The sequence below is a fragment of the Equus asinus genome, chromosome 21 (assembly GCF_041296235.1).
Source record: "Equus asinus isolate D_3611 breed Donkey chromosome 21, EquAss-T2T_v2, whole genome shotgun sequence".
NCBI lineage: Eukaryota > Metazoa > Chordata > Mammalia > Perissodactyla > Equidae > Equus > Equus asinus.
In genome coordinates this window covers 98,914,550-98,934,922 of record NC_091810.1, presented here as the reverse complement: position 1 = coordinate 98,934,922, position 20,373 = coordinate 98,914,550, and the positions used below count along the sequence as shown (strand labels likewise).

At 41.2% G+C, this 20,373-nt stretch overlaps 1 protein-coding gene across 1 annotated transcript in view; it reads right to left on the bottom strand.

The window, feature by feature from the left end:
* Positions 1-17,876, bottom strand: part of GMPS (guanine monophosphate synthase) — a 54,865-nt gene extending 36,989 nt beyond the window's left edge. Inside the window, exon 1 of the mRNA XM_044754872.2 lies at positions 17,180-17,876. Within this exon, the coding sequence (XP_044610807.2) occupies positions 17,180-17,728 (549 nt within the window). The 5' untranslated portion in view covers positions 17,729-17,876. The remainder of the gene's footprint in view (positions 1-17,179) is intronic.
* Between the last annotated feature and the right edge of the window lie 2,497 nt (positions 17,877-20,373).

Sequence of the window (20,373 nt, the reverse complement as noted above, 5' to 3'; positions counted from 1 at the left end):
GGCATACATAAACGCTTTCATAAAAGCCACCATTTACTTACTACACGATACAGTCACCACATATGACGCATCTTGTGTGCATTATCTAATATCATAGGGTGAGCATACAACACAGCTGTGCCAAAATATGGTCCTGGTAGATGCCTGTTATATTGGCATTATTATTAATGGTGCCTCCTTCGAATCTCAAAAGCATCCCAATTTGGACAATAAATTATATGGTCACCCTACCCAACAGTCACAGTACTCCTAGGAGGGATATACCGACGAGGAACTGAAAGTTTGCTGCCAGAGTATAAGCTTGCCCAAATCCATCTTATTAATATTTTTTGTATTACCTGAGGAAAATGACATATATGCATATAACCTATACATTAAAATTTTTAAAAAGCTTTTTACTGTTATCTCTGCCAAGTGTACACTGATAACACACTTTTCTAGAAAGAAATTCGGCAAAATGTAAAATTTTTAACTATGCGTGCTGAAATATTTACCTGGAACTGGCTTCAAACAATGCAAGAGTGGGTGGGTGTGGATGGAACACGACTGCCAATGCAGTAAAATCACTGGAGCGGGGTGACAGGCACACTGAGCTTGTTTTAGTTCAGCCTGTATTCTGTTTATATTTTACATAAGAAAAAGCTTTAAAAATTTGTATGTGCCTTGGAAATCCACTTGGAGGACACGTACACAATACAATCCCATTTTAAAATATTTTGTGTAAAAGTGCAAGAGTGTTGTGCATGTAAGAAAAAGAAACATTTGTACAGATATACACCAAAATATTGAGAGGTTATATCGGAATGATGGGATTACAGGTGATTTTAAATCAATCTTTCTTTACACTCCAATATTTCCTAAATGTTTACAATAAACATATTTTTGGACTTTTTCCCCTCCAGTTGTAAAATTTGCACATAAAAAAATTTAAACCAGTCCTTTAGGCCCGCGTGTAACCCTGTCTATCCCTCTTCCCTCTCTATTTACATGAAAGAGTAAATGCAGACCTCACACCGCCACTAACACTGCTGCTGCAGTAGTGAGAAGCCACCTAGAGGGGCTCTGTGGGAGGGACCTCACCGCAGGCCAGGATCACCGAGACCACGAAAATGAAGGTTTTAATCATATCAATATCGATTATAGAAAAGTCAAATCACAGAGAGCGAAGTTTATAGAATATTAGTGCAAGAAAGGCTAAAACTTTCTCCTTTTAAACCTTTGCCCTTAGTCTTAGTGCACGCGCGAACGCACAAGCACCACGCGCACACACACACACACACACTCCCTTCTAAGGAATTTACCTAGTTTCTTAATCTTTTTTTGTAAAGAACAGTTAAAGTATTTTCGAAAGACCACTGTTACAGTCTAAATTTCTCAGATTCAGTCTCATTATCACCTTCACACTTTTTACCAAATCCAAGTGCATCCAGTTTATTTTCACAGGACAGTCAGAGTTCTCACTTTGCATGACTTTGATATGCACACATTTCAGTGACCACTGTTTATACCAAGGCTTAGTTAACTAACACCAGTCCCCAACAGCATGGCTCAGTCACCATTTATTAAATGTGAGTAATTACATCAAGTACAAACTCGCTGCCAGCTCTTCAGTCCACAATCATCACATAAATAACAGAAGCGCATCATGATCAGTGACCAATCACAGCCCTTCTTTCAAGGCTGCTGGTGATTAGTCACCACACAACAGCCAAGAAGAGTGTGATTGTGTTGCCTCCTTGTCACCCAGTGAGAAATCCACACAACATCTTACACATATGGATAATCCAAAAAGGGGTCTAACCAACAAAGGTGAAAGTGCAGCAAACAAATGAGAAGTGACGCGCTGGAAGAGAAATTTGAGACCCATATAAGTGCAGTTACAGAAGAAACAGTGGGCCACGGCAATGCTGACCCCGCTGCACTTGGAGCAGCTCTAGATGTGCAGCCAGAGGAGCCGCGAAGGAGAACTCAGGGATGTTAGGGAGGAAAGCGGCTGCAATGAAAAGGATGAGAGTATCCCAGAGGAAGTAGCTCCAGGAAAAAGACTTCAAATTAAAGAAACTCTTGGAGATGTTTTAAAGTGCAAAGGAGAGAATACTGAAAGCCACAAAAGCCCAGGGAAGACACAAAGGGAAGCACTGTTCAAATTACTCTTGTAAGTTTTTTAACAAAGAAATAAACAATTCTCAATGTTTCTAATGTTTTAAGTTATACTTAATTTAAACAGAAGAGGGAGCACTATAAAGTTCTAAAAGTTATCTGAACCAAGATTCCTTCTAAAAATTCAGGAAAATTAAAATCACATAAAAGAAAAACAAAAGGTAGAGAAGTTAAATTCCATACAAAGTTACTAAAAGTTAAAAAAAAAAAAAGGAATAGAATAACATCTCCACAAGAGACCAAGGCAGAAAGACAATCAACAGATCGATACTAGAAGGAATTATTTCTAAATGAGCTAAAAAATATTAAGAAAATTATACAAGGAAGATAAGAAATAAGTGTTGGCGAAGATGTGGAGAAAAAGGGACCCTCGCGCACTGCTGGTGGGAATGCAAACTGATGCAGCCACAGTGGAAAACAGTATGGACGTTCCTCAAAAAATTAAAAATATAACTGCCATATGATCCAGCAATTCCACTTTTAGGTATTTATCCAAAGAAAACAAAAACACTAACTCAAAAAGATACATGCACCCATGTTCACTGCAGCACTATTTACAGTAGCCAAGGCTTTGGAAACAACGCAAGCGCCCAGCAGTAGATGAATGGATAAAGGTGAATGGATGAAGACTCAGACACTACGTCACTTGCCTGAGGACACCGGCAAAAGCCGGACTAAAACGTGAGTCTTTTCTAACTCCAAAACAATTAGCACTACAGAAGGAAAGTGCGTAAATATGCATTATATTTTTGCAAGACTATCTTCAAAATTATTTTATATTATTTTACTACTTAAAAGGGGTAAGCTTTATTACTTTAGAAAGTTTGCTTACTTGAGTGAAATAATGTTCTGTTGATGTCTGAGAAAATTATCATTATACTATATAAATGATACCAGAAACTGAATGTCATCAATACTAAACTCAAGCTGTTGCCCTTTAAAAAGACCTTTCACTTTTTTTCTTTCTTTTTTGAGGAAGATTAGCCCTGAGCTAAGTGCTGCCAATCCTCCTCTTTTTGCTGAGGAAGACTCATCCTGAGCTAACATCCATGCCTATCTGCCTCTTTTTTTTTGTATATGTGGGACGCCTACCACAGCATGGCTTGCCAAGTGGTGCCATGTCCGCACCCGGGATCCGAACCGGTAAACCCCAGCAGCCAAAGCGGAACGTGCGCACTTAACCGCTGCACCACTAAGCCAGCCCCTCACTTTTTCTTTTTGAGGAAGACTGGCCCTGAGCTAACATCCATGCCCATCTTCCTCTACTTTATATGTGGGACACCTATTATAGCACAGCTTGAGAAGCGGTACCATGTCCGCACCCAGGATCTTCACCGGTGAATCCCGGGCCACCAAATCGGAGCATGAGAACTTAACACTGTGCCACCAGGTCGACCCCTATAAAGACCTTTCACTTTAGAAGTCTTCAATTGTCAAAATAAAATTAAAAGTTTAGGGTTAAAAGAGATTTTTAAAACACACATTTTAGTGATCTGGAATACTCAATTACCCAGAATAGTCTGTTCACTATCAAGATACTCAAAGTTTGACCACATTTACTTATCTAATCTCACCACACCTAACAACTCTGGAAAAGCAGTACAATTTCTTCACAAAATGATCCAACACCTCCAGTACTTTAGAAATTTCAATTGACTTCAAAGGTTTTTCATAAGAGACCCTCATCTCACATCAGAGGCTGAATGAAGCAGGTGCCCACAACTAAAGGGGAGGCTCCCTAGCTCCTGACTTTACCATAGACTTGTTCTATCCTCTTCTTTTTTCGTTTAGAAAAATGTTAAACCTGCATAAAAGTTGAAAGTATGGTACAACGAACACCACCCTCCAACTAAATTAAACAATTAGTAATATTCTGCCACACCTGCTTTATTTCTATTTATATATACTTTTTCCTCTAAACTACTGGAAAGTAAACTGTAGATATTTCGCTCCCCCCAAAATTTTCGGCACACACCTCCTACGAACAGGGACATTCTCCTACGTAACTACAATACCATTATCAAATCCAAGAAATTTAACACTGATAGTATCTACAAACGAATTTCCCCAAATGTCACAAATAATGTCCTTTATGGATTTCTTAAAAATTCCAGGGGCTGGCCCAGTGGTGTAGTGGTTAAGTTTGAATGCTCTGCTTCACTGACCCAGGGTTCCCAGGTTCAGATCCTGGGCACGGCACCAACCTACCCACTGCTGGTCAAGCCATGCTGTGGCAGCATCCCACATACAAAATAGAGGAAGACTGGCACAGATGTTAGCTCAGCACAATTTTCCTCAAGCAAAAAGAGGAAGACTGGCAAGAGATGTTGGCTCAGGGCCAATCTTCCTCACCCCCCAAAAAAAAAAAATTTCTGGAACCCCATCAAGGACCACACACTTGGCACATACACTGTCATGTCACTGTCTCCGTTAATCTAGAAGTACTTACCTGTTCACCTTTTTATGGTCTCTCATGACACTGACATTTTTTAAAAGTTCAGACCAGCTTTTTGTACAATGTCCCACAACCAGGGTCTGTTTGCTGGCTTATTTAGAACGATTAGATTCCAGATAAACACTTTTTGCCAACAATTTTACATTGGTGATGTTATCACGTCTCTGACGTGATACAATGACAAGGACACAATGTCATTTTGTTCCACTCTGGTGACGACTGACTTTGATCACTTTTAAAACATGCCTGTGTGCTCAAAAGAAAAAAAAATCTGATTCAAGCCCTCTCCCCTGCTTAAAACCCTACAGTGACTTCCCCCTAGAATAAAGTTCAACAAAGTCCAAAACACTTTCCAAGCCCTATGAGACCACGGCCTACTCTTGTAGCCTAAACTGCTCTTTAAACTCTGCACAGTCCCACAGAGAGGCATGTTGTCTTCTCTGGCTGAAAAATCCCAACATGGATGAATCAATCTCAAACATGCTAACTGAAAGAAGCCAGACACCTGTGAAGTCACACTATTTCTCAAATTTCCCATTAGCCCAGTGACACGGCTGCCACTGTCATGGTCACAGTCATATACAATTTGATATAAAATCTCTTAAGGGGAAGAGATTCCCAAATTTCTCAGGAAATTTCCCTTAGAAGAGAAAGATGCACCAAGGGTTCAGGGAAAGAACTATAGGTGAACTTGGCTGAAAGTCACCTAGAACAGACGCTGGAGCTTTACGTAGCTCACCAGGCGTACCACTTCTCTATGCATTCCACGAACAGTTGAGCCAGGTCCCTGGAAAGTGCAGCGTCTTGTTACTCCTAGTGGTATGATTAGACAAGGCCTTAACATTTCAGTCAGCTAAACGTTTAAAGCCACCTGAAGGAGGACTGAGTTCTGGTTATTACCTGAAAAACTTCCACTGACATCTTCTGCTTAGATCAAGAAAGTGCTAGTATCAAAACCTGCAGAATGAGTTGTCAGTGGCCTGGGAAAAAAATTCTAGAAGTAACTGAGCACTCTCAAGAAATGCCAAATCATCAAAATTCTGGATGGTGTAGAAGGATATGTGGAAAAGCAGGACCTGGACAATTCAAGTCAAAAAGTAATTCAGAAGAGTCAGACTGAAAGCAAACAAAGTTTAGAAATACCAAAACTAATTTATTTCATATATACATGTCTGTGTATATACGTATACACACACACACGTGTCTTTTATCTATATATAAGTGGCATATGACTCAAAAAAAGTCTAAGTCTCTTACAACACACATAAAAAAATTTTAGGTGCAAGTACTAAATACAGGTGACAATTAGACAGTTGTTCATTTTATGTAACAAATGCATAAAATACCTTTAAGAAATGGTATTCTACCTCAGAAAAATCTAGCAGTCAGGAAACATCCTCTGATGCAGTAATACATAATACTGGACACGTTTAGCTGTATAAGCATGCTTACCAATCATCAACTGTTTCATGTTGCCTAAATTATCATCACTAACTTTTGTTCCATTTGCCTTATAATATTCAGCACTGTAAACAAAAACGTTGATGAATCAATTCTTCTGAGTTCATTTTTCTCTCTCTCCTTTAATCCGAGCATGCAACAGAACCCTACTGGCTTCTATTGGAATCCTTCAATCAATCACGTATAAGTTTTCAGTGTCCAGATACAAGTGCCCAGTGACGCACGTGTTGTCTCAGCTTTTCACTGCTGTTGGTTTGTCACTGACTTCACACACTGAGAAAACTCCTTTCTCTCACGAGATTTCAAACTAGTATTCATCACTCCTATTTGTTTCCACATGTTATCTGGGACCAAGCGACCATCATCTCGATATCGTTTTTAACTTAGTTATTTTTTCTCCTTTACTGAACCAATTTGTCCTTCTGATTAGAACGTGACCTTCTTTTGAATAACCATCTATTTCTCAATTCCAAATCCTCTTCTACCCTATCTATAAGGGGTCAACAGCTCCTTGCAAGTCCAAGTGGGCACCACTCCTGAGTATAATGAACAGTCTGAATGTACTATCTACACCAATGAATTAAAACAGTCAAGCTTAGACTCAGATACTCCTTCCAGCACCCACATAAAGATGGCCAGACTCCCACATAGACAAACTCTAACTGTGGAAGTGGTGTTGTACCTGAGAAAGATCTAGCAGTCAGACATCCCCTGATACCTCATGGTTGAGGAATCTTACCTTCTCAGATAAATTAAAAGCAGTTCTAATGGATTAAATTTATACATATGAACACTGGGTAAGAAAATAAAACCACAATTCTGTATTATCTTTCTCCTCTAACTTGAGGCAAAATAAAGACTTAGTCCAGTGTCACAATTTATAACATCAATTTTTAAACCTTTTGAAACCAACAATCTCTTTTTTCCTTGGATTTCAATTACCCTAAAAGAGGTCTTTCCAAAAAGTTATGGCAATGTTATTTAGTTGACAAACTGTATTTATGCAGCCAGTTCTAAATTAAATAAGAAAATTTGGCACTGTTGGCTAAAATCAAAGTACAATATTCTTTACCTGATGATTTTTAAACCCTTAAAAATTTTATTATAGCTACTTTTCTATTCAGTGGTAAGCATTAGCCAACTGAGGAACATGGTTATCTCAGATAAATCTAAACCACTATCAATCAGCCCAAAGCAACCTGCTTATTTCTAAAAGTTGGCAGGCTAAACACACGTACATACATACACACACACACACACACACACACACAGACACTATTTCGTGACAACTATTGTCATAATACTACTAAAATACTGGAAGGAAAAGTTCTGCACTGTGTTCAGTCTGATTATCTTTGTTCAGTCACATTGCTCACAGGTTTTTTCTTTACGTTGACCTTCAGTTTTCCCAATTGACTTTGCGACTGACTCAGATTTATTACTTTAACAGAAAACACTTCTTCGGAAGGTGATTTCAAGTGTATGTATATGCGTAGCCTGTTCACATGAACAAGGACCAAAGGTTCTTTGCAAAAAAGTAAACAAAGAAATAGAAATAATACCTATTTATATCCGAACTTCACTGTCTCTCTTCAGTTCATGTCCCCATATCATCAGTATACTAAGACCTCAAGATGACATTTTTCACGCAGAAATAAAAGATTATGAAAGGGCTACCTCTTCCTAAATATACTGAGTTTGTGAACAGACTCAATTTTGGCTCTCATATAATCACTATTCCTAAAATACTTTTAAGAAGTAATTTTAGCTTACAAGACATCTATATGTTTTTTTCCTAACAAATAAAATTGTAAAGTTTAAGCAGTAGAATGTCACAGTTTCACAGGTATTTAACACACGGTCCATTTTTCAAAATGCTACTATCATACTTCATAAACCCAGTCTCATTTCTACATGTGGCCCTTTCTACTAGTCTGGAAACACTATTAACAAAATTGGTAAAAGGAAAGGAATCAAGCACGCATTCTGCCTTTCCAGTATGAACCCTACAACAAGTAACTACAGAATTAACGAGAGAAAGTTCTTTACAAAAGAAACCCAGAAAGAACAGAATTAGAATACCACCATTTTGCCATCCCTAGTAAAATAATGGAATCTAAGCTACTGTGGTCCACAAAACGACCAGTGCTGGCCTGCAAACTGTTACAGTTCATAACATGAAAAGGTACATAAATTTTTTTTTTTTAAAGATTTTATTTTTTCCTTTTTCTCCCCAAAGCCCCCCAGTACATAGTTGTATATTCTTCGTTGTGGGTCCTTCTGGTTGTAGCATGTGGGACGCTGCCTCAGCATGGTTTGATGAGCAGTGCCATGTCTGTGCCCAGGATTCGAACCAACGAAACACTGGGCCGCCTGCAGCAGAGCGCACAGACTTAACCACTCGGCCACGGGGCCAGCCCCCATAAATTTTATATATGGGATCATAAACTCATATAAGAAGTTGAAAGAGTAATTTTATTTCTGTTGAATCTGCAATAAAAATTTAAGGCTTTCATTTTCTATGTCTTAAATTTTTAAATTTCATTTGTCTAAAAACGTATTGTAGTTTACAAAAATATAAGTTATCAGTGGATTAGAAATTTTTAAAAAACTGGTTATTTACTGCAGATCTGTGAGAAGCACTGAACAACGTTGCATTTTTTAAAAACTCAGCCTTGTTAAATCCAGAGTGCTTCTAATTCTATTTATTCTCAACAGCTTTACTATTATTTTTGAACTCAAAATTCAGATTGCTACTATCAAATAAAATGGTTCATTTCTACACTTACAGTTTTTAAGTTTATAAAAGTAGCCTGTTTGCCCACAAACCACAAACTATTTCCATTAAAATACAGCTGAATACAGTACCTTTAAAAATATCCTTAAGGATAAAATACTATCATGTGATTTTTTAAAGTGTGTTTTACTATAGCAAGGTTTCTCTCTTCCTGGCATCAAGTAGCCTATTATTACACCCTAAATATTCCAAACTGTAGAAAATGGGAAATACCAAAAATCTATTAGGGGCATCATCTGACCCAGCAATTCCACTCTTAGGTATTTATCTAAGAGAAACAAACACCTATATCCATATAAAACTAGAAACAATCCAAATGGCCGTCAATGTGTCAAAGGATAAATAAATTCTGGTATATCCATATAGTGGAATACTATGCAACAGTAAAAATGAACACACTACTGATACACACAACAACATGGATAAATATCAAAAACATTATGTTGAGTAAAAGAAGCCAGAATCACTGTATGATTCCATTTAAAAGTTCAAAAACAGAGAAAACTAAAATACATATCGTTATAGAAATCACAACAGTGATTCTGCTGCTGGAGAAGTGGAGAGATGGGCTGCTAAGGGGCATGAGGGAACTCGGAGAGTGATGGAAATGTTCTATATCTTGACTGGGGTAGTGGGTACATGGGTATACACATTTGCCAAAACTCAAAGGATCTGCGCACTTCACTACGTGTACAATTTACCTCAATAAAAACAAGCGAAATAAATCACCTGTTAGTGACCTTTTTCAAACTGCCATTTCTCTCCACAAACTGAGAGACACACTACAATAAGCAACTGTTACCCTCCGCATGCAGGGGCACTGGATGGACAAGCTCTACTATGGTGTCCATTAACAAGGCCAACACTCACTCAAATCTAAGAGTCACTCAGTTACAAAACCAAAAATCTATCAGGTTAAATCCACTTAAGTGGATTAATCATCCATTAAAAGTTTATACTTTTGCCCCTAAAAATTTTCACTATATCCACTCAAACTATACCAATTACCTTTAAAATAGTCTAACGCTGTAAGTGTTGGGCCTCATTTCACCTAATCAGATGTTGGAATTGGGAAGAACATACCTCACAGTCCATTACAATAATGTAACAGTATGAAAATGGCCCACCAAAATATAACACAGGGTCTCACACCAAAAACTGATCACATAAAGCAAGTACAGTAAAAACGTGAATGGTATCCAAATCATTCCATGAGGCCACTATCATCCCGATACCAAAACCAAAGACACCACAAGAAAACTACAAATCATTCTCTCTTATCAATATAGATGCAAAACTCAACAAAATTGTTAACAAACCAAATCCAGCAACATATAAAACAGGATTATACACCATGACCAAGTAAGATTTGTCCCAGGAAAGCAAGTTTGGCTTAACATAAAAAATAAATTAATCTAGGGGCCGGCCCCTGGCCTAGTGGTTAAGTTCAGCACACTCCGCTTTGGCAGCCCAGGTTCATGGGGTTCAGATCCCAGGCGCAAACCTACACTACTCATTAGCCATGCTGTGGCAGCAACCCACATATAAAGTGGAGGAAGACTAGCACGATGTTAGCTCAGGGCAAATCTTCCTCAGAAGAAAAAATCTAATACACCATATCAACAGAATAAAGAACAAAAACCATATCATCATCTGAACATATGTAGAAAAAGCATATGTCAAAATCCAACATCTTCTCATAATAAAAACATTCCATACAGTAGGAATAATAGAGAACTCCCTCAACCTGATAAAGAACATCTATGAAAAACCCACAGCCAACATCATAGTTAATGGTGAAAAACTAAATGCTCTCCTCCTATAATCAGGAACAAGGAGTTATGCCCAAACCACTCCTATTCAAAATTGTAGGTGAGGTATTAGCCAGGGCAATTAAGCAAGAAAAGGAAATTAAAAGCATTCATAGTGAAAAGGAAAAAGTAAAACTATCTCTATTTACAGATGACATGATGTTATATAAAGAAAACCTTCAAGGTTCCACTAAAATACTAGTAGGACAAGTAAGTTCAGTAAGGGTGTAGGATACAAGATAAATGTATAAAAATCAACTGTGTCTCTACACACTTGCAATGAACAATTCAAACACGTAATTAAGACAATTCCATTTACAATAGCATCAAAAAGAATAAAATAACTAAGGAAGTGCAAAACTTATACCTGAAAAGCCATGTAACACTGTCCAAATAGTAAAGACAACTTAAATGGGAAAACATCCTACGTGTGGGTCAGAAAACTTAATATTGTTAAGACAGTACCACTCCCTATACTGATCCATGTATTCAACACAATCTCTATCAAAATCCTAGCTGGCTTCTTGGCAGCAACTGATAAGCCTATTCTGAAATTCATATAGTATTTCAAGGGACTCAGAATAGCCAAAACTACTTGGAAAAAAAAAGAACAAAGTTGGAGGACTCACATGTCCCAATTTAAAAACTTATTACAAAGTTACAAAATCAAGACAATGTGATATTGGCATAAGGACAGACATACAGATCAATGGAACAGAATTGAGAATCCAAAAATACACGGTCAATTACTTCCAACAAGGACATTCAAAAGAGAAAGAATAGTCTTTTCAAAAAGTGGTACTGAACAGTCACAAACAAAAGAATGAAAACTGGTACCTAACCTTACAGCATATACAAAAATTATCTCCAAATGGATCAAAGATCTAAACATAAGAGCTGAAACTATGAAACTTTTAGAAGCAATATAGGTAATTATACAAATCTTCATAATCTTGAATTAGGAAATGTTTCTTAGATGACACTGAAAGCACAAGCAACAAGAGAATAAATAAACTGAACTTCATCAAAATTAAAAGCTTTTATACATCAGAGAACATCATTAAGAAAGTAAAAAGAACCCCACAGAATGGCAGAAAATATCTGCAAATCATATTTCTCTTAAGAGACTTGTCACTAAATAACTCTTACAAACGCAATAAAAAAGACAAACCACCTTCAAAATGGGTGATCTGAACAGACATTTCTCCAAGAAAATATAAAAATGGCCAATAAGCACAGGAAAAGATGCTCATTACCATCGTCATTAGGGAAATGCAAGTCAAAACCACAATGAGAGACCATTTTGCATCCATTACGACAGCTATAATCAAAAATACAAGTGTCGACAAGGATGCCGAGAAACTGGAACCTCACACACTGTTGACGGAAATGTAATACTGCAGCCACTTTGAAAAACAGTCCCCACAGTTCACCGAAAGGCTAACACAGAATCACTACACGACCCAGCAATTCCACTCCTAGGCACGTACCCAAGAAAAATGAAAACTTAAGTCTACGCAAAAACTTGTACAGGAATATTCACAGCAGCATTATCTATAATATCCAAAGATCACCAACAACCCAACGGCCATCAACTGATGAACGGATAAATAAAACGTGGTATATGCATACAAGGGAATATTATTTGACAATAAAAAGAAATAAAAAGGAATAAGGTACTTAAACATGCTACAAGATGAAAGAAATTTGAAAGTATTATGCTAAATAAGCCAGTCACAAAAGACTACATATTTTAAGATTCTAGTGATAAAAAATGACCAAAATAGGCAAATCTATAGAGAAAGAAAATAGATTAGTGGTTGCCTACAGTTGAGGGAGAGGCAGCTGGGAGGAAATGAGAACTGATTGCTAAAGGATTTCTTTTGGGGGTGATGAGAATGTTCTAAAACAGACTGTACAAATCTGTGAATATACAAAAAACCATTGAACTATGCTCTTTAAATGGACAAATTTTACGGTATGTGAATTATATCAATGTTATAAAAATAATTTATAAGAAAAGTGAATGGCAGTCTACGTAGTGAACACAGATGTCGACTAAAATTTCTTCCAACGTCTGTCTGAAAACTTTCATAAAATTTTCAATCGGGGAAAAAAATCAGCACAAAAGAGTTCCACTATTACCAATAATATATCAAAACAATGATGTATCTACAAGTATTTTTATTCATATAAAATTTCCCCAATTAGTTAGAGACTGTTCACCCAAAATTTGCCTAAAGCAGAATTTTACAATTCTGGAGTCCTACATTTACATTCATAATGAGACTCAGAGAAAAACAATTACTAAAACTAATCACAAATAACAGACACAGTGAAGGTGATTTTAAATTTACATAGATCTCCATGAGTTCTGAGGGATAAAAAGATTCTGTTCTAGTGACAAACAGGAGTAACAGGGAATTTTACACGGTCAGGCAGCTTTAAAGGTTTGGGAAACATCCTCTGCAAACGTTACAGCAGATTAGAACAGATTATTTTACCTTTCCATCAGTTTCAACACTGCTGATTCTCAACTTTTAGAAAACAAGTAATCTGACACTCAATTTTTAAGAATTTTAGAATAACTCTCAGCACAGTTATTAACTTAGAAAAAATTATTCTATCTTATACATCTTAGACTTGAATTTTAGTCAATTTTGAATACGTCACTAGAGAAATCAAGATCCAAACTCAGGACAATATGTGCTCTATAATTAGACTGACAATATGGCCCAGTTTTCCCAGGATTGTCCTAATTTACACCTGTTGTGTCCACATCCCATCTAGCTCAACGTTAGTCTCATGTTTCTCCTTTTTTAACATATCATAAGTAACTGCATTCAAGTCAGCTAGGATGGGCTTGTTACACTTTCACTTTCTACCTCCATCTTCTGCCATGGCTTTGTCCACTGCTGTGTGAAATGCAGGTGCCACGAACACAGTTCTCACTTTAGCTTCCGGTTCAATCTGAAAGCCAACCACTGACAACCCACCTCTCTTTCCTGACCCTTTCCTGATAAATGAAGTACACGGGCAACTAGGGGCAGCTAACTCTATCCAGCCTTGGGTGTTGACAGGAGAAATGCCTGAAGCTACTGCCCCTGCCAGCCACTTGGTATGCCTGCCAGTTGTGCAGAGCCATGCCTCAGCTTGCAAGATGCACAAAACCTCCAGTCAGCTGGGTCAGTGGGAAACTAAGTAAGGTGTTTGTGAAATATATGCAGGAAAAAGATGCTGTATGTTCCTGTGCATAATGCACAGAGAGTAATTTGAACACTCATGCTACTGGAGTTTTGCTATTTATTTACTGTATTGTGTAAATCCACAACTGTTTTGTTTTCAAAATTTTATTTTATAGCAATTATTATAAATTTAAGTTATTTTAGCACTTGCTTTTATGCTCAAGTGCTCCACTTTAGACAGAGAACATATGGTCACACGACTATAACTAAACACCTTATTCCCTAACACATTATAATGGGCTACATTAGGGAGCATCTCCCAGGTCCTCAAAACTATGAATCTGAAGTGATGGCAAGGGTCCACCAACGAGAAACTAATATGACATTATTACTACAGTAAAGCCATTTTTTGAACCATTGTGATTCTTGAGCAAATACAGAAACGTCTCTGTTCCACAATAAGCAAAGAAAAAAAATATTTTACATAACCCAGAAGTATATCTGCTATATAAATATTCAAAATTCTATGAAGCAATTACTTTCTTGTTGATTCACAAAGTGCTTCAGAATTATCTATTAACCCTGAGGACTTCATTCGTTTTGAGCATCTAAACAGAGTTCAGGTTAGAAGGATGCATGAAAACAGTTCAAGTACCATAACAAAGGAAAGCGTTATTGTGGAGAGCAAATAATTCTTCTTTACTTCAAACAGCATCCCTTGGAATATAATTCATTAAAGAGCAAACACATTTGAAAAGGAATAGGACACGTCTATACTTTTTAAAAATGCTTAAAAGATAATTATTTTTCTTAAGTGACAAGTTGGCCCAAGCTAAAGGCAAAGTCATTCCTGGAGGACTTTCAAAACCTTCCAAGTCTAAAAACGGAAAACAATAAAAACCATTCCTTCTGTCTGCAACAGCTCTTCCATCTCAGATGAGTATCTTAAAAGGTGGAACACAATCTGAAGTAAAAAAAATAACCCATTTTTGATTTTTGAACAACAAGGTACTACAGGGTTATCTTTTTTTTGAGCAAGATTAGCTCTGAGCTAACTGCTGCCAATCTCCCTCTTTTTGCTGAGGAAGACTGGCCCTGAGCTAATATGCACGCCCACTTTCCTCTACTTTATATGGGGACGCCTACCACAGCATGGCTTGCCAAGCAGTGCCATGTGCACACCGGAGATGCGAACCAGCGAACCCCGGGGCCGCCAAAGCAGAACATGTGCACTTAACCGCTGCACCACCGGGCCATGCCCCAGGGTTATCTTTTTAATGATAGTCATTTAATTCTCAATGCATCAATGATAAAAACCTCAGGATATCTTTCCATTCAATTCAAAAACTTAAATTTAAAAATGGCAAATTTAAATTTTTAACTTTTGATGTCATTAAAGATTCTATATCACAGAATAATCAGTAAACTTTTATCAAACAATTTCAATCTAAGAATGATATACCCTGGTCAACATCTCAGCAAAGGTGGTGGGACAGGTCCCGTTCCTACTCCAACAAAGTCTGAAGCTTAGGGCCAAAGAGGAAAACTTGACAAGGAGCCCAAAGAACATTACTCTGATAATCCTCAATAAAAGTGGAAAATGTAACTATGTCTAAAACTTGACATATACACATACTATTTATAACACAACACTCAACAGCTGAAAAAAGTTTTTAAAGAAAAGTTGACTGCCTATGCTCATTTATATGAAATAAGATCTTAACTGAATAGTCTACCAGATCCTTAACTAAGGAAACCACCTTTGCCATGGATGGTGAACCAAAGTAGCCCCGAAGAAAAAGAAAGCCGGGTCCTAATCCCAGCTACGTTTTTTCAGTTTAGGAAGCTACAACACAAAAGTCCCTTCCAACTCTAACATTATATTCTAGAGCTAAAACTAATGAAAATAGCCCAAATGTTTTTACAGGTTTTAGGCCTCTCCCTAATTTCTATCATGGAAAAATGTTCTTTTTGAAAATCCTGACAAAAATAGAAATACACCAGAATAGCAATCAAAATCAGCTCTTTGCCCACTCTAACTCACGACCGGGGCTTCCGCACCAACTGTCAGGCCCCACAGACGGGCGAAGCGGGCTGGGTCCGGCACGTGTCCTCCAGGCCGAGGCAGCGCAGGGTCAGCGGCAGGCTACGGAAACAGACACCTGCTCAGATCTCGGGGGGACCCCCTGAAAACACCTATGTCACCTACTTCATTACGCATGTTTCTCCATACCTAAACATGTTTACCTGAAAAGTTTCCTATGATCAAGGACACATCAGGGTTTAACTGTAGGGTTTCTTCCTCCGTAAGAGTACACGAAATAATCAGAGTAGACGAAATAACGTTGCTTCCCTGGCTTGCTCCTCTTGAAAATGCTTCCAATTCGGTCCACATCTACTTCTCAGTATAGTCTCTCACACACACACAACATACTTACGCTATGAAACATAAAGCACCTTGAAATAAAAATAAGTTAATGAGAATTCACCTGAGGCTCAAACATACCAAACGATCAAGATTCTCTTTAAAAGCCAAGTTGAACAAAACAAAAAACACTAGCTAAGGAAAAACGTGTATGTTGTACGCTTGTAAAACAGCTGGGGAACCGAATCTAGAACCCGATCGCTTAACTCTCCTCGAACCACCACCCACCCCAGCCTGCGGCCTAGGCCCGAGGCCCGAGGGCGCAGTCGCCCCTCCGCCGGCCCGGGAGGCGCGGGCCCGGGGCCGGAAAGCCGCGCTCTGCGCTCCCGGCGGGTGCGCCCCGGCCGCGCCTCGGGCCTCGTCCTCGTGACCACCTGCCCCGCGGCCGCCGCCTCAGCGCGCCGGGGGCTCCGAGACCCGCTCCCAGGAGACGCCGCCGGACGCGGCCCGCGTCTGCGCCCCCGGCCGAGGAGCCGCGCTCCCGGCTGCGAGCAGAGCCTCTTCCCAGGCGCAGAGGCCAGAGCCGGCCCGGGAGGCCCAGACAGGGCGCGGCCGGCGGGGACCGACCCAAGCGAGCGCCAAGGCGGGCTCGGAGCGGCCGGCAGGAGCGCCGGCGACCCGCCACCGCCGGGCGGCCCCGCGCGGGGAGGGGCGGGGCGCGGCACCCTCGGGCCGCCGGGGGTGCTAACGGGGACGGGGGGGAAGGCGCGCCGAGAGCAGGCGGGAAGCGGCGCGGCGGGAAGACGAGGCCGGCCCGCGGAGGCCGGGGAGGCCGCGGACGCCCGTCCCGACGCCGGAGAGCCGGCGCGGGCCCGACACGAGCGCGGTCAACAAAGCAGCTGCGCGGCGGCGGGGCCCGAGCCGCGCCCGCCCGCGGAGACTGACCTTGGAGTCTCCGTTGCACAGGGCCATCGCGCCGGGCCGCGCGGACACGGGCGGGGCGACGAGGAGGCCGGGGCGGGCAGCGGGCGGGGAGCGGACGCGCGGAGAGGAGAGCAGGGCGCCTCGCGAAGCCGAGTCCAGCCGCAGCCGCGCAGCGCGGGAGAGCAGGCCGGCAGCGCGCACGCGACCGCCGCCTCCCGCTTCCGCCCCGGGCAGCCGCTGGGCGGAGCCAGAGCTGCGCGGCGAGGCAGCCGAGCTGTGGACGCCACCGCGCCCAGTACACCGCCTCGGGGTGGGGCCCGCTGCCGGCCCCGCCCCGCCGCCCAGCCCGGTCCCGCGAGAGGAGGAGCCCGCAGCGCCCGGCCCCGCCCCCCGCCGCCGGTCGGCCCCGCCCCGGTCCCGCGAGAGGAGGAGCCTGGTCCCGCGAGAGGAGGAGCCCACGGCGCCCGGCCCCGCCCCTGCCCCGTTCGGCCCGCCCACGGGAAGAGGCGCTCTCTCGCCGGAGCAGAACGCAGGCCCCGGCCAGCTTGCGGTCGGGCGGGCGGCCTGCATCTTCTGGCGGCTGCGGCAGGCAGCGGCGCCCAGGGCGAGGTCTCCGAAAGCGGGGCTGTGGGGACGTCTCAGGCGCGGGCGCGGCCTCGTGCCGGGCTGCGGGACACGGGCTAGGCGAGGCTGCCGTGAGGAGTGTCGCGGTGACAGACGTCAGTGCGATTTGATTGCTCGGGTCCCTCGGAAGTCCTGCCGCGGGCGCAGAGTCCCCGGAAGGCGTGGGTCGGGAGGGCAGTCTGGAAGCGGGTCGCGGGACTGGTGGTGCCGCTCTGTGTGCACAGCAGACTGTGTTTGTTCGGATTGTTTGTGGGGAGGGGCCGCACTCCTGGCAGCTGCTCCTTGGCCCCGGTGGAGACGAGGTATTACTTTGAGCTTGGTCACCTGGGGGCCTGAGTCGGGTTGGGGAATAAATAACACTTGGAACGGCTTCCACTTAACAGCTTTTTAAGCAATGTTCAGTTACTGCCGTGCAGCCCACGTCTGCTGAGCCCGCGCTGGGACTCAGGCGCTAGTCCAACCCTGTCTGCCAGCCACTCATTTGCTCTGACCCATCCCCTGAAAGTACTGATGCAGTGTCGATGTTCTTACCCATGTGGATGCAAATAATCGATAGCCAACCTATAAATCAAAATCGGGCTGAGTTTATTATGAGCCAGAGTGAGGATTATAACCCAGGAAGGCCTTGGAAGGCGGTCCGGAGAAGCGTGGGTTCCAGTATAGTCGCATATCTTTTTAGAACAAAGAAGATACATTAAACACACCCAGAAGATATTTTCAAGTATTCAGTTGGAAACTGACAGGTCAACGACCATGGTGTTGGGAAAGGGACTAATCTGGGCATTACCAATAGGGCATAGGGGGATAACTATGCATTCTTTTAAAAGTGCATTCTTTACTTTCATGGTTAAGCAGATGTACAATGTATGTTTGATAGGCTGTAACTCAGGCTTTTTAGTTCAAGCCCAATCAGTTTTGAACTTGAATAGTTACCCCGTATACCTCAATATGTGAAAATCTCTTGTCACCTACTTTCTACTAATGGGAAAATTGAGGCTCTGAGAGGTAATGTGCCTCTGGCCCTCAGTTTACCAGGTGAGGCATACCTGCTCTGGGAAAGCATAGATAGTTTATTGTTGAAATATAGGAACAAAAGTTCCTAGTGGGCTTCTGACTCGTCGAAAGTATTTCACTTAGCCTTTTTTGAGCTGAAAAATGGGTGCATGAAATTTCTAAAGCCATGGATACTGAGTTCTCTTGGTAGTTCTGTATGAGCAACCCAGAGAACAGTGTAGTAACTGATAAATAAATGATGAGCAATAGGATATATATTGGACTATATGAGGAAGCCATTTGGTGTAAAACTAGTTTGGCCTGAACTTGTTTTTTCAAAATGGCCTGACATGGGCTGTTCAGCATGGAGTGTATATCTACTTTAAGTATTTACCATGTCCCAAAGACAAGAACAATGCCCCTAAAGATAAGGATGTAACTTCCCCTACATTGGCATTTCCTTAAGATAAGCCTCTCTCCCTAGGCTAGGGATTGATTGCTGACCTGCTGTGTTCACCCAGCTTGAGACCTCTTTCACGGAAATGCTGTGCCAGCCAAGCAATCTCCTGACTATTGTAAAAGGGACATTCCAATCATATGTGAGACATGCTCTTCGACGATATATAACCACTCCGGACACCTCACTTGTTTAGTGCTCCCTTCCTTTGTGAAAGGACTCTTCTGGGTTATATGGTCCTGAGACCTGGCTCTTAATAGATTCAACCCAATTTTGATTTATACATTGGTTATCAATTATTTGCGTCGACATAACCAATAGGAGAGCCTCAGCTTGGATCAACATCCACCTGTAATGCAATGGAATGGAATGTTCCAGCATTAAGGACTGGCTAAACCACATCTCTATTAGATAACGCCTAGTTTAAATATATTCTAGTGGTCACTTGTGGTTATGGCTAAAAATATCAGCATGTACCTGAATCCTTATACCTTAACTTCTTCTGCAAGCTTTGACTCTACTGACTCCTCCTTTTTGAAACTGGATTTCCCTTACAGTACATCATAGAGGTGTCTTTTCACTTCTAGGATTGTTCTTGGTCACCTTTTCTCGCCTCTTTCTAAATCTGTCCTACAGGAGGAGACTTAAGTATTGGTTTTCTTCAGTATTTCCATTCCTAACCCTCTTCTCATCTTACTCTTTACCTATATTTCCCTGGGGCACATGTTTAAAAATACCCTTAATAGGCTCTAGGTCCTGACAGCTCTCTTCTGAGCTCCAGATCCATATTACTCTGTACATCCCCAGTTAGATGTTCAATGGTGTATTGGACCAAATCAACAAGTCCAAAACAAAACTTCCCAAATTTCTGTGTCCAGTCTTACTAGTGAGAGGGAGAGGGAAAACATTGTCTTCCACTCATAAGCTGTAGGTCTTTCGTAGATGCCATTTATCAAGTTGAGGAAATTCCCTTCTATTACTATTTTGCTGACAGTTTTTATCAGGAATGGATGTTGCCAAATGCTTTTTCTGTGTCTGTTGAGATTATTGTATGGTTTTTCTTTTCTCAGTTTGTTAATGTGGTAAATTACATTGATTTTTGTGTGTTAAACCAGCCTTGAATTCTTGGGATAAACTTAAA